This window comes from Nerophis ophidion, linkage group LG07 (genome assembly GCF_033978795.1).
Source record: "Nerophis ophidion isolate RoL-2023_Sa linkage group LG07, RoL_Noph_v1.0, whole genome shotgun sequence".
Taxonomy (NCBI): domain Eukaryota; kingdom Metazoa; phylum Chordata; class Actinopteri; order Syngnathiformes; family Syngnathidae; genus Nerophis; species Nerophis ophidion.
Window position 1 is genome coordinate 61,584,926 of NC_084617.1, and position 14,935 is coordinate 61,599,860.

General features: G+C 40.0%; 1 protein-coding gene across 1 annotated transcript; it reads left to right on the forward strand.

The window, feature by feature from the left end:
- Positions 1-930: 930 nt before the first annotated feature.
- Positions 931-13,933, forward strand: LOC133555715 (cytochrome P450 1A1). The gene is made up of 7 exons (XM_061905023.1): positions 931-1,562; positions 1,633-2,241; positions 6,510-6,633; positions 6,731-6,820; positions 11,446-11,569; positions 11,636-11,722; positions 13,357-13,933. The coding sequence occupies exons 1-7, from the start codon at positions 1,284-1,286 to the stop codon at positions 13,637-13,639; spliced, it is 1,596 nt and encodes a 531-aa protein (XP_061761007.1). The 5' UTR covers positions 931-1,283; the 3' UTR covers positions 13,640-13,933.
- The last annotated feature ends 1,002 nt before the right edge of the window (positions 13,934-14,935 follow it).

Here is a 14,935-nt window from a genome sequence, read left to right on the forward strand (position 1 = left end):
TCTTCACAATTCCGGACTCCAGGGCAAAATGACGAGTCCAGCGATTAGTTGCAAATCGTGGCTTTTTATTTATGTCCTGTACACAAAAACACTAGCCACTCCCCCGCCCTCAGCGACCGCTCCCTCTCCTCTCTCGCCCACACACTCACTGACATCACTCACCTGCTGGCACATATTAAAGGGCAACACACACATATGCTACTCTCATAACAAAGTATTTAAAAACGAGTATGCAAGTTGGACAAATGAGATGCCAAATTCAACCACTTTCATGTGGTATTGGACAGAAAGGAGGACTTTTTTTCTCCTCCATTTGAAAATGCGGATGTTATCAGCACTACTATCTGATTCCAATCAATGCAAGTCATCAGAATCAGGTAATACACCAACTTATATTATTGTCTTCATGAAAGAAAGGAATCTATATGTGTTAAACATGCTTTTATTATCATTAAACACCATTAACTTGTTAACAAAAATGTCTCTTTCATAAATAAATAAATATAAATTATAAATATGAATGAGGTAGATCTCCTCGACTTGGTCAATTGAAAAGTAGCTCGCCTGCAGAAAAAGTGTGGGCACCCCTGTTCTAAAACATGCATCAAATATTTTCAAACCATGCCCCCTGTGCCCCTCCTACTTCTGAACTCCAAATGTTGACACTGGTCGGCTTCCTGAGTTTACAACGTCTGGTAAGCTAGTTATTAAGCCATGATGACATAAAATGAAACAAATATATAGAACCATTTTAAAAGTTTAGAAGCTGTGTTATGCTGTACAACGCCGGTCTGTTTTTCTCTGGACGAAGAGGTGGAACAATGGCTCTTATGGAAGTAAAGGTTCCAGACCCCTGGTGTAAACCGCGTTGACCCAGTGAAGATCACTCCATAACTTCTCGATCCACCAAAATTGTTCTTGCATTTCTGCAACAAAAAGAACAGAATCACCAGAAAAGGAGGGGGCCCGTGGGTCCGGTTTGCAAATTAATGAACCAAAGCCCTCCCTGGCTGACTGAGCTGAGTTAACGCTCTGCCAAGTTTCTCGCCATGTGACAGTTTTCTATTGCGTGAGGGCAGCAGCTCCCTCTGCAGGGGGCCCCGGCTTTGCTTGAAAAGGACGTCCCAGGCTGTGAGTCTCTCTTACCTTCTGCCAGGTGAGAGATGTATTGGACCAAGTGGTAACTGCAAGGTGGATTTTGAAACTTCTTTATTATTCTTTCTGTTTTGAATCTTTCTCTGTCTTAATTTGTATTATTCTCTTAGCAACGTTATCATTTCAAGATGAGGCCGATGTTTGGGACCCTTCTGCCTAAAGAGAACCCTAGTGCCTCCGTCTCCAGTGTTACTCTTGTTCTCTGCCTTCTAACCCTTCTTCTGATGGCTCTTTGCGGTCGCAAGGGTCAGAGATCCCTCTCTCACCATTTTGACTCCGACCTCGACATTCACCCACCTCCCCCCGGTCCTACACCTTGGCCCCTTGTTGGCAATCTTCTCCAGATGGGCGACCAAATTCATCTTTCCTTGACGCAACTGAGACACCAGTATGGAGATGTTTTCAAGGTAGGAATATCTTGTAAGGTATTTTCACAAGATCCGTCATACATCTTTTTTGTTTGTGTCTACGCTGCAGCTTCGTCTTGGTTCTTTGACTGTTGTAGTTCTCAGTGGATATGCCACCATCAGACAGGCTCTGGTCCGCCAAGGGGATGCTTTTGCCGGGCGTCCAGACCTTTTCACCTTTTCTGCCGTTGCCAACGGGACCAGTATGACTTTCAGCGAGAAGTATGGACACACTTGGATGCTGCACAAGAAGCTGTGCAAGAATGCCCTTAGGTCCTTCTCTCAGGCTGAGCCCAGGGAATCTGGAGCCACATGCCGGCTGGAGGAGCATGTCTGCGCTGAGGCCTCAGAGATGGTGAAGGTTCTTCAGGAACAAGCCGCTAAGGAGCTGGAAATGACAGGTATCGACCCGGTGAGGCAGCTGGTCACATCTGTAGCAAATGTGGTCTGTGCCCTCTGTTTTGGGAAAAGATATGACCACAATGACAAAGAGTTCCTCACTGTTGTCCACATCAACAATGAGGTCCTAAGGATCTTTGCTGCAGGGAACCTGGCAGATTTCTTTCCTGTGTTCCGTTACTTTCCCAGTCCATCTTTGAGGAAGATGGTGCAACACATCCACAGGATGAATAGCTTCATGGAGAGAAGCATCGAGGAGCACATCTGCACTTTTGACAAGGTAAGGCCACTGGCGGCCTGTAGACCTAGATCCCAATGTGTTGGAATTAATATGGATTTTGACCGACTCTTTTGGTATTTTGTATAGAAATGCCGTATTTCAATATGTCGAAAATTTGTGATTCTCAGCTAGTGGGTCACGAGTCTCTGCCTGGTAGCATATAGACTTAGACTTAGACAAACTTTATTGATCTACAAGGGAAATTGTTCCACACAGTAGCTCAGTTACAAATGAGGGAAAGTGTAAGGATGGAAAGGATAATGCAGGTATAAAGTAGACCAAAAATGTACCATAGTAGCAATATAAAATATAACATATATGTAATATTTACATGGGGCTTCACGGTGGTAGAGGGGTTAGTGCGTCTGCCTCACAAAACAAAGTTCCTGCAGTCTTGGGTTCAATCCCAGGCTAGGGATCTTTTTGTGTGGAGTTTGCGTGTTCTCCCCGTGAATGCGTGGGTTCCCTCCGGGTACTCCGGCTTCCTCCCACTTCCAAAGACATGCACCTGGGGATAGGTTGATTGGCAACACTAAATTGGCCCTAGTGTGTGAATGTGAGTGTGAATGTTGTCTGTCTATCTGTGTTGGCTCTGCGATGAGGTGGCGACTTGTCCAGGGTGTACCCCGCCTTCCGCCCGATTGTAGCTGACACAGGCGGCAGCGCCCCCCGCGACCCCAAAAGGGAATAAGCGGTAGGAAATGGATGGATGTAATATTTACATATTATACGTACAGTATATAAAATATACTGATGTATTATATTATATATTTATATAATATATACAATATATATCAATTTACATGTACAATACTACAGTATATGTAACAGAGGCAGCAAAAAAAAAAGGGCAGCATAAAATAGAGAGTAGATCCAGCAGAAAATAAACATTATAAACAAAGAGAGGTAGCTAACATAGAAGCGGTCAGGTAATAGACATACATCATTTATTGCTGTATGGCGAGTGATTATACTGTTAAAGTCTTGGTCAAGTGGGGGTGACCCCAGGCTGCAGAGACGGGAGACAAGGTGGGATTACAAAAAATGAAAAAATTGAATTTGACAAAAACGGATAACAAGCGATGGGGGCAGAAACGCAAACCATGTAATCAGGACAAAATAGGTTCCTCAGAGGTCGGCGGCTGAAAGGGCCAGGACACACTGAGCACAGCAAGAGTCCAAAACAAGAAATCCTTTTACATCAGGGAGACTAGAAAATAAACACACAAGAGGTTAGATGGGAACATTATCACAATTTCAGAAGGTTTAAAACCAATAAAAATCAGTTCCCAGTGGCTTATTTTTATTTTTCAAAGATTTTTCAAACTTTTACCTGTCCCGGAATATCCCCAAAAAAGGCTTTAAAGTGCCTGATTTTCGCTATCTGCGAAGCCACTGTCCATTTCCCTGTGACGTCATCCAGTGCTGCCAATACAAACAACATGGCGGATACCACAGCAAGATATAGCGACATTAGCTCGGATCCAGACTCGGATTTCAGCGGCTTAAGCGATTCAACAGATTACGCATGTATTGAAACGGATGGTTGGAGTATGGAGGCAGATAGCCAAAATGAAATTGAAGAAGAAACTGAAGCTATTGAGCGAATAGCTATTGACGCTATTCGGCCATGTCTGCTTTAGCATCGCCGGTAAAATGTGCAGACCAACAATCGGAAGTTTCGCATCTTGTGACACTGGATCAACTTAGGGACGGCGTGGCGAAGTTGGTAGAGTGGCTGTGCCAGCAATCTAAGGGTTACTGGTTCAATCCCCACCTTCTACCGTCCTAGTCGTGTCCGTTGTGTCCTTGGGCAAGACACTTCACCATTGCTCCTGATGGGTCCTGGTGAGCGCCTTGCATGGCAGCTCCCGCCGTCAGTGTGTGAATGTGTGTGTGAATGGGCGAATGTGGAAATACTGTCAAAGCGCTTTGGGCTCCTTAAAAAGGGGTAGAAAAGCGCTATACAAGTACAACCCATTTACCATTTACCATAAATCCGTCGATTGGTAAGTGTTTGTTTAGCATTAAATGTGAGTGGAGGGAAACGCTGGATGTAAATATAGTTTCAAATGTACATACAGCTAGCCCAAATAGCATGGTAGCATCGATTAGCTGGCATTCATGCCGCGACCAAATATGTCTGATTAGTACATAAGTCAACAACAGCAACAAAACTCACCTTTGTGATTTTGTTGACTTCATCGTTGCAAATGCATCTGCTTTGAGTGTCGCAGGATATCTACACAATCTTGCCATCTCTGTCGTAGCATAGCTTTCGTCGGTAAAGTGTGCGGAACAAACGACTGACCATTTCCTCAGCTTTCCCCACACCCTCGTATTTTGAACAAATTTTGTCCAATTTCTTGCCACTTTCGCATCTTTGGGCCAGTGGTGCAACTTGAATCCCTCCCTGTTAGTGTTGTTACACCCTCCGACAACACACCGACAAGGCATGATGTCGCCAAGGTTCCAAAAAATAATCCAAAAAACGGAAAATAATAGAGCTTAGATGCAGTGTTTGTAATGTGTTTGAGAAAATCGCAGCTTTATTACCTCGGTGAGGTCACGTTCTGACGTCATCGCTCCGAGAGCGATAAATAAAAAGGCGTTTAATTCGCCAAAATTCACACATTTAGAGTTCGGAAATCGGTTAAAAAAATATATGGTCTTTTTCTGCAACATCAAGGTATATATTGACGCTTACATAGGTCTGGTGATAATGTTCCCCTTCAGGGAATTCAGGCCAAAGTAGTGAAAACGTACCGGGACTAGTGAAGCAGGTGCGTGCACCAGGTGAGTTCGGGATACAATTACCGGCGAGGCCAGGCTGTCAGTGACGAGCCTAAATACTGCCAGGTTAATTGAGAGCAGGTGTGCCACAAGGTCCGCCCCTCGCCGTGGATGAAATACTGACAACACAGGTGCAGAAAAGGAGAAGGCAGGATAAAACTAAAACACAACATATACAGCTAGAGCATGGGTGTCAAACTCTGGCCCGCGAGCCAAATTTGGCACGTCGTGTAATTTCATTTGGCCCTTGAGGCAATACTAAATTAACATTAGAGCTGGCCCGCCGGTATTATACAGTGGCGGTGCCGCTGTATCACCGCATTCAACGCTAATTCTCATACTTGCCAACCCTCCCGATTTTTCCAGGAGAATTATATTATTATATTATCTCCCGGGGCAACCATTCTCCCGAATTTCCACCTGGACAACAATATTGGGGGCGTGCCTTAGGTACTGCTTTTAGCATCCTCTACAACCTGTCATCATGTCCGTTTTTCCTCCATACAACAGTCATGTAAAATATGCGGCTTCTACACAGACACAAGTAAATGCAAAGCATACTTGGTCAACAGTCATACAGGTCACACTGAGGGTGGACGTATAAACAACTTTAACACTGTTACACCACACTGTGAACCCACATCAAACAAGAATGACAAACACATTTCGGGAGAACATCCGCACCGTAACACAACATAAACACAACAGAATAAATACCCAGAACCCCTTGCAACACTAACTCTTGCGGGACGCTACAATATACACCCCCGCTACCAACAAAACTCGAGTTTGCATGTCACTATAAAGTTATATAAATCTTGCTTGGTCAAATATTCAATGCAAAACTTGTTTGGGTCCCTATTAAAAGGTTAATTTGTTCAACCTCGGCCCGCGGCTTTGTTCAGTTTTAAATTTTGACCCACTCTGTATTTGAGTTTGACACCACTGAGCTAGAGTTTTCTTCATATGGCCCCAGATCTAAAATGAGTTTCACACACCTGGTCTATAAGCAGTTTAATCCACTGGCATTGCACATCCAGGCTACACATCCTAACAAATCCTTTTCCCAAGCTTACTGCAATACATAAAAATATACCTGCTCTCTTGACTAAGGTACTATTTTCAGGAAAGTTAGTTATTCTCCCTGTGAGTATTGTTTTTTTTCTTTTTCTTTTTTATCCGAGTCCACTCATACAGCAGCCATTCAGAGTTCAACAGTAGCCAAAGAATAACAAACAAGTTTCCCAGCAGATACTTTTGTTCTTGCGGCAGAGCAGCCAAATGCTGGCATGCACTCTAATTAGAAATTAGCAACCCTCTGGAACATGCGCGTTGAACCTTAACTGATGACCTTAATCTTTTTCCACGTAATCATAAAGTATCGATGATCTACTTGTTATTAATTTTGATTTGTATGATAATTAAGAAAATAATTCATTTAATGTAGCCTAAATTGTGTGTGTGTGTGTTTACAGAACTGTATTCGTGACATCACAGATGCTCTGATTGCACTTTGTGAGGACCGGGAAGAAAGCAAGCACAAGTCCACACTCTCCAACTCTCAGATTATTCATACTGTTGTCGACATCTTTGGAGCAGGTGAGATTTACAAGAGTGAACATTTCACCAATAACAACACAAATGGTTGACCGTGATAAATGTGGTTTTATTCTCTTGCTCTGCTGTGGGCCAAAAGGCTTTGATACCATCATCGCTGGTTTGCAGTGGAGCCTTTTATATCTCATCAAGTTCCCTGACATTCAGGACAGGATACACCAAGAAATAGGTGAGATCAATCTATGCCCTTTGAAAAAACCCCAATGGTGAACATGTGTAACAATAACGTAAGACATGAGTGACTCAAAATGTAAGATTACAGGGTTGCAAAGTTATGTTCAACTATACTTGATTTTAGTATTGCTGAATTGCTATTGTATGAAAAAGTATGGCGAGTTTTTTTTTTAAGGTCTGGAAGTCAATCGATTTGGACCATTTACCTAAAAGAACAAGTAAAGAATGAAAACATATTGCACTAGTTGTGGTTACGTTTGAAAAAGAATAGAATAAAAAAGGAAATATCACTCAGTTTTAACCCCCGTCTACTTAAATGGGAAGTGCACTTTTTAAGGGAATTTTCCCCCATCATCCACCGTCCTAATGTGAGACACATGTCTTTCCCTTCTCTGAGCCTTCTAAATAGTAAAAAAGTGCTAGTCAGAGCTGGCACGTGCACACATAGGGGAGCCCAATGGGTGCTTGAGCCCCTGCCCTTTTTTGCCTCGTCTTAAAAAGTGCCCTCTGCCTGTGTGTTTTTTTTTCTTTTTTTTTTTTCTTTAAACAACATCAATAAATTCCTGTTAGGGATGTAAAAAAACAAAACAAAACAAAAAAACAGCGGTACAAAAACTCCACGTTTTCTTGCAATACCGGGTTGTTTGAGCCTGCCGCTTCTGCCAGAGAGAGAGAAAGAGAGAGGGCGAGTGAGTGAGTGAGAGAGAGAGAGAGAGAGAGAGAGAGACAGGAGAGAGAGCCAACTGCGGCCTGAGGATACGTGACAGTGGAGCAACTTGAACCTGTGAGTGATGGTCTAGTCGCCGTCCACTTATTCAGCATCTAATAAGGGTAATATTTCAGAAAAACGCTGTATTATTCTATCATTCAATGTGTCAACTTCTGTTTTTGCCGGACGTCGGAGCATAGCGCGTCAATTGAGCACGGCACATCAACTCCGCACAGAGCAGAGCGGATCGTGCGGGACAGGAAGTAGTGTACAAAATACAAAATAAAACACAGGGGTAATTTTCAAAATAAAATGCACTGTGTTTACGGCGGATCACATTTTTCTCACAGTAGAGGTTTAGATATAAAGTTGTATTGCGTTTCAGTTGTTTAGTCTGAGCATTAAGTGAGAAAGACCATAAGTTACAACTTGATGGTGTTTTCATCAAGTTAAAGGAAGAAGGACAGATTTTCCCATTGAAGTTTTTTCCATTTGGGTATTTATTTATTTTTTATTTTTTCGAAGTTCATGTTGCACTGTTCAATGTTCAATATTAAAGTGCTTATCTTTAACAATAAATAGCCTAATAATAAACCAGTGTTTTGTTGCTTTTCATGTCTTCCAAGCCAATGATAATGTGAATTAACTCATTATGACAATAATTTGTTTACGCAAAAGAAATGGCAATCACTTTTACCTACAAAGGACACACAGCTAAGTAGTTAGCTTCCTATTAGCAAATTTGATTTTACACTAATTTCCATATTGTGTAAAGGACCCAAAAAAAAATGTCCTGCCCTTTTCGACATTGAGCCCCCGCCCCTCTATAATCATGTGCACGTCCCTGAGTCTGAGGTAGCTAACAATGAAGGTAAAGGACATGAATTGGGACGGAGTGGCGTGGTTGGGAGAGTGGCCGTGCCAGAAACCTGAGGGTTCCTTTTTCAATCCCCACTTACTACCAACCTCGTCACGTCTGTTGTGTCCTTGAGCAAGACACTTCATCATTGCTCCTGATGGGTTATGCTTAGGGCCTTACATGGCAGCTCCCGCTATCTGTATGTGAGAATGGGTGAATGTGGAAATAGTGTCAAATTATAACCCATCTATTCCGCCTATAAAGCCCTCTAAAAAATGTTTTCCAAAAACCTCCAACACTGTTGTATATACATGCTGTGAGAATATACACTACAGGCCAAAAGTTTGGACACACCTTCTCCTGCATTTTCTTTATTTTTATGACTACTTACATAGTAGATTGTCACTGAAGGCATCAAAACTATGAATAAACACAGGGGGTGTTATGTACATAAAAAAAAAAGGTGAAAAATCTGAAAACATGTTTTATATTCTACCGTATTTTTCGGAGTATAAGTCGCTCCGGAGTTTAAGTCGCACCGGCCGAAAATCAGGACATAACTCGTTTTTATTGGCCTTTGGCATATTTTTTTGCTTTTACCTATTAGAATAGTTTTTAGTTCAATGTAATATTTAATGTTACACTAGTTTGCTTGGTCACCTCTACAAGTTGTAGAGGTGACCAAGCAAATTTGACATTGTTAGGTTTTTACGTTTTGTTTAGTCATTTATTTTTATTTACATTTATTTATTTATTTTTTCAACAATACATTTTTTTCAAACACAAAGTGAGATATGGGGGTTTTGTACCGAATTTTTCGGACTATAAGTCAGTTTTTTTCATAGTTTGGCCAGGGGTGCGACTTATACTCAGGTGCGACTTATGTGTGAAATTATTAACACATTACTGTAAAATATCAAATTAATATTATTTAGTTCATTCACGTAAGAGACTAGACGTATAAGAATTCATCGGATTTATTGATTAGGAGTGACAGATTGTTTGGTAAACGTATAGCATGTTCTATATGTTAAAGTTATTTGAAAGACTCTTACCATAATATGTTACGTTAACATACCAGGCACCTTCTCAGTTGGTTATTTATGCGTCATATAAAGTACACTTATTCAGCCTGTTGTTCACTATTCTTTATCTCAAATTGCCTTTCAAATGTCTATTCTTGGTGTTGGGTTTTATCAAAAAAATGTCCCCCAAAAATGTGACTTATACTCCAGTGCGACTTATATATGTTTTTTTTTTCCTTCTTTATTATGCATTTTCTGCAGGTGCGACTTATACTCCAGTGCGACTTATACTCCAAAAACTGCGGTATATGATATCTTTATAGAAGCTGTATAGGTGACAAAGCCAATTCGTTGAATCCATTAAAAATATTACAATTATTTAAATTTCAGTATATCATTATAAATATGCATAGTAACATATGTATTTAGAATTATTTACTATTACGTATTATATTGCAAAACATCTACACCTTAATGTTGTATAAGCTAACATATACTGCATGAAGAGTTCAGGTACCAGTAGGTAAAATCACATTTTCGGCGAAAAAGACTTATCTTTTGCATTTCACTGTTGGAATATTCCGTTTTGCTTCACAAACCGACACGCGCCACACTCTCTTTGTTACACTAACAGATAAATCCGAGTAACTTTGATGAAATCAGGTTAGGGTGTGGTGCCCTCGCCCACTGGATGCAAAAATCGACGCTGTCCTGATAATTCTGAGCGGTCCGTAAGAGCAAGAAATTTTGACACAGTGCGATGGGAAAAATTATTTTTATAGGTTGTGTAGTGTACATAATGTACAAGATAGGTGTGTAGCAACTACTCTCTCAAATGTTGAACCAAATCGTGTGTTTACTCTGCTTTTGTTGTCCTGTGATGCAGCGGTCAATCTCAGATGTAATGTAAAGCCTGGAGCCAAATAAGGTGTTTGTTTGGATGAAATTCATTCATTACAGTGATGGAATAAGCATTCTTCCGGGGGAAAAAAAGTCAGTTTTTACAAATTTTTAGAGCCAGGCTGGCACTACATGGGATTAGTCTGTTTTTGCAACAAACCATTGTTAAGGGTTATCGTTTTTTTGCTGCAAAAAATGTACATTATCTAAATGTGTTTTTTGTAATAAACGTTTTTCAAATTTAAACTATCGTTTTGGTTGTTATAAACCAGTGGTTCTCAAATGGGGCTATGCGTACCCCTGGGGGTACTTGAAGGTATGCCAAGGGGTACGTGAGATTAAAAAAAAAAAAAAAAAAATCTAAAAATAGCAACAATTCAAAAATCCTTTATATATTAATACTTCAACAAAATAAGAATGTAAGTTCATAAACTGTGAAAAGAAATGCAACAATGCAATATTCAGTGTTGACAGCTTGATTTTTCTGTGGACATGTTCCATAAATATTGATGTTAAAGATTTCTTTTTTTGTGAAGAAATGTTTAGAATTAAGTTGATGAATCCAGATGGATCTCTATTACAATCCCCAAAGAGCGCACTTTAAGTTGATGATTACTTCTGCGTGTAAAATCTTTATTTATGATCAAATCACTTGTTTATTTTACAACTAGTTTTTAGTTATTTTTATATATATTTTTTTCCAAATAGTTCAAGAAAGACCACTACAAATGAGCAATATTTTGCGCTGTTATACAATTTAATAAATCAGAAACTGATGACATAGTGCTGTATTTTACTTCTTTATGTCTTTTTTTTTTCAACCAAAAATGCTTTGGCCTGTTTAGGGGGTACTTGAATTAAAAACAATTTGACAATGGGTACATCACTGAAAAAAAGATTGAGAACCACTGTTATAAACGATTTAGTTGCAACCTGCAGCAGAAGGATGGCTGTTTCATAATATGCTGATGATTTACAATTTTTCATATTGAGCTACGTAGGATTGTTTTCGGCATGTTTAATTTACAAGGTTTTTCTCTGTGGAAAAATTTCAGACATCTTTGATATCGAGAAAATTCCCTTTTCTTTTTAGTTTTGGATGATTTTGTTTTCCCTTAATTTTTTAGATGACCATATTGGCACAGCCAGGTTGCCCAGCTTTTCAGACAAGGTCAACATGCCTTTCACTGAGGCGTTCATCTATGAAGTGTTTCGTCACGCTTCTTACGTCCCTTTCACCATACCTCACTGGTAAGACAATGTACTACTTTTCTCTTCTTGAATTTATCATCATTGAGTCATCCTCTCTCCCATTAGCACCACGAGGGACATCCTCTTGAATGGATTCTTCATTCCCAAAGACACCTGTGTATTCATCAACCAATATCAAGTCAACCATGATGTGTGAGTAAAGCAAACAGTCTTTTTTACAAAACCCAAAACCAGTGAAGTTGGGACACTGTGCAAATCGTATGTAAAAACAGAATACAATAATTTGCAAATCGTTTTCAATTTATATTCAATTGAATAGACTGCAAAGACAAGATATCTAATGTTCGAACTGAGAAACAACATATTTTTTTGCAAATAAACATTAACTTAGATTTTAATGGCAGCAACAAATTGCAAAACATTTGGCACAGGGGCATTTTTACCACTGTGTTACATGACCTTTCCTTTTAACAACACACAGTAAACGTTTGTTAACTGACGAGACCCATTTTTTAAGCTTTTCAGGTGGAATTATTTCCCATTCTTGCTTGATGTACAGCTTAAGTTGTTCAACAGTCGGGGGTCCCCGTTGTGGTATTTTAGGCTTCATATTGCGACACACATTTTCAAAGGGAGACAGGTCTGGACTACAGGCAGACCAATCTAGTACCCGCAGTCTTTTATTACGAAGCCACACTGTTGTAACACGTGGCTTGGCATTGTCTTGCTGAAATAAGCAGTGGCGTCCATGATATCGTTGCTTGGATGGCAACATATGTTGCTCCAAAACCTGTATGTACCTTTCAGCATTAATGGTGCCTTCACAGATGTGGAAGTTACTCATGCCTGGGGCACAAATACACCCCCATAGCATCACAGATTCTGGCTTTTGAACTTAGGGCCTTTAACAATCCGGATGCTTCTTTTCCTCTTTTTTCCGGAGGACACGACATCCACAGTTTCCCAAAACAAATTTGAAATGTGGACTCGTAAGACCACAGAGCACTTTTCCACTTTTCATCAGTCCATCTTCGGTGAGCTCGGGCTCAGCGAAGCCGGCGGCGTTTCTGGGTGTTGTTGATAAATGCATAGTAGAGTTTTAACTTGCACTTACAGATGTAGCGACAAACTGTAGTTGCTGACAGTGGTTTTCGAAAGAGTTCCTGAGCCCATGTGGTGATATCCTTTACACACACTGTTGTCGCTTTTTGATGCAGTACCGCCTGAGGGATCGAAGTTCCGAAATATCATCGCTTACGTGCAGTGATTTCTCCAGATTTTCTGAACCTTTTGATGATATTACAGACCGTAGATGGTGAAATCCCTCAATCCCGTGCAATAGCTCGTTGATAATGTATGTGCTCACGCATTTCTTCACAAAGTAGTGACGCTCGCCCGAACCTTCTTTGTTAATGACTGAGCATTTCATGGAATCTACTTTTATACCCAATCATGGCACCCACCTGTTCCCAATTTTCCTGTTCACCTGTGGGATGTTCCAAATAAGTGTTTGATGAGCATTCCTCAATTTTTTTGCCACTTGTGCCAGCTTTTTGAAACATGTTGCAGGCATCAAATTCTAAATGAGCTAATATTTGCAAAAAAATATTTTTCCAGTTTTAGAATTGAATTTCTTGTCTTTGCAGTACCTTTAATTGAATACAGGTTGAAAAGGATTTGCAAATCACTGTATTCTGTTTTTATTTACGATTTACACAACGTGCCAACTTCCCTGGTTTTGGGTTTTGTAAAAAAACAACAACATATTTTTCACTGGTTTATCAGTCATTTTTCATTTCATTTTTCACAATATTTTCTCCTTTCAGTGCTCTTTGGGGCGACCCTGATGTTTTTCGCCCCGGTCGTTTCCTGGCCTCAGCAGGGATACTTAAAAAGGAGCTCACGGAGAAGGTTCTTATCTTCGGCATGGGGAAGAGGCGTTGCCTTGGTGATGGATACGCACGTTTAGAGATGTTTGTCTTTCTCACCACATTGCTCCAAAGACTGCGAATCCAAAGTGTTCCAGGGCAGGAGCTGGATCTCAGCACTGATTTTGGTCTGACAATGAAGCCACGTCCCTACAAAATAACCATCTCCTCAAGGCTTTAGACATGTTCTCTTCAACTTTGAATAGACTTACAGTTATTTATTGTAGTTAGACACGGAAGAGGGGAGAAATAGACAGATGCTTTGAAGTTTGATCAGCCAACAGTATTAACAGTAAGGGTTCTTTCTGACCTCACTTTCTAAATAAATATCAGAATCCTTTTCACCCCTTGCTTCTTATACCCTTTGCCTTGCCTGCTTTTCCTGTTCTTTTAGTCTTAAGTGTGTATGTTTGAACAAGGAATGTGCTTGAGAGTTACACGTTGTTATTATCTATAATAAACAGAAAAGTATCAAGTTTTCTGTTTAGTGAACATATGTTGAAATGAAATACTGTACATGTTGTACAAACAATCATTTACAATGAATTTAGAATTGTGGACGTGGACGTCAACAACATCAAGACACACATTCCAATGTCTAGCAGGAACAACGACACACCTGTCATCGTCATAAAGTTCACCAAAAGAAAAGGCAAGGTGGCATTTCTGAAGCAGAGAGTCAAGCTGAAAGGAACCAATGTCTACATCAATGAACGTTTGAGAAAATACAACGCTGACATCGCCAAGAAAGCATGTGAAGAATTCAGGTCACTAGGAGCTCCAACTGTAAAATCTACGTTGAGTTAAATGGAGGCCAGGAAGAAGCCAAAGTACTTGTTAAAGGCTTTAAGAAACTGGACAAAAACTGAAGATGATGTGATCTTGACTACAGGGAAATGAAAAGACACAACTCAAAAGGTCTTGATTAAGGTCAAATTTGCAATTACAACTCTATTATAATAACATTAATTAAACCAGATTGAACAATATTAAGTAATACATTTATTTCATTGACAATGATCCCGTACACATATTTCGTCTCAAAGTGATTTTTTTGTTTTATGTGTAATACTTGCTGATATGTATTAAATTCTTCCTCGACACCTTCCTTTCTTTCACACAGGATGTGAACTAAAACATGTACAAATTATGATGTCAATGAATGAACAGAAAAGGCAGGTTAATTGGATTCACAATACTTAAAGCCCCACTTAAAGGGGAACATTATCACCAAACCTATGCAGGCGTCAATATATACCTTGATGTTGCAGAAAAAAAAACATGTATTTTTTTAACCGATTTCCAAACTCTAAATGGGTGAATTTTGGCAAATTAAACGCCTTTCTGTTTATCGGTCTTTTAGCGAAGACATCAGAACGTGACGTCACCGAGGTAACACACCCGCCATAATCATTTTCACATTACAAACACCGGGTCTCAGCTCTGTTATTTTCCGTTTTTTCGACTATTTTTTGGA

Bases quoted from the DNA above. Each gene is read 5' to 3' on its own strand.
- LOC133555715 (XM_061905023.1), top strand. From the start codon at position 1,284: ATGAGGCCGATGTTTGGGACCCTTCTGCCTAAAGAGAACCCTAGTGCC. The intron at 6,821-11,445 runs GTGAGATCAATC...TTAATTTTTTAG, and splicing joins CAGGATACACCAAGAAATAG to ATGACCATATTGGCACAGCC. The intron at 11,723-13,356 runs GTGAGTAAAGCA...TTCTCCTTTCAG, and splicing joins TATCAAGTCAACCATGATGT to TGCTCTTTGGGGCGACCCTG.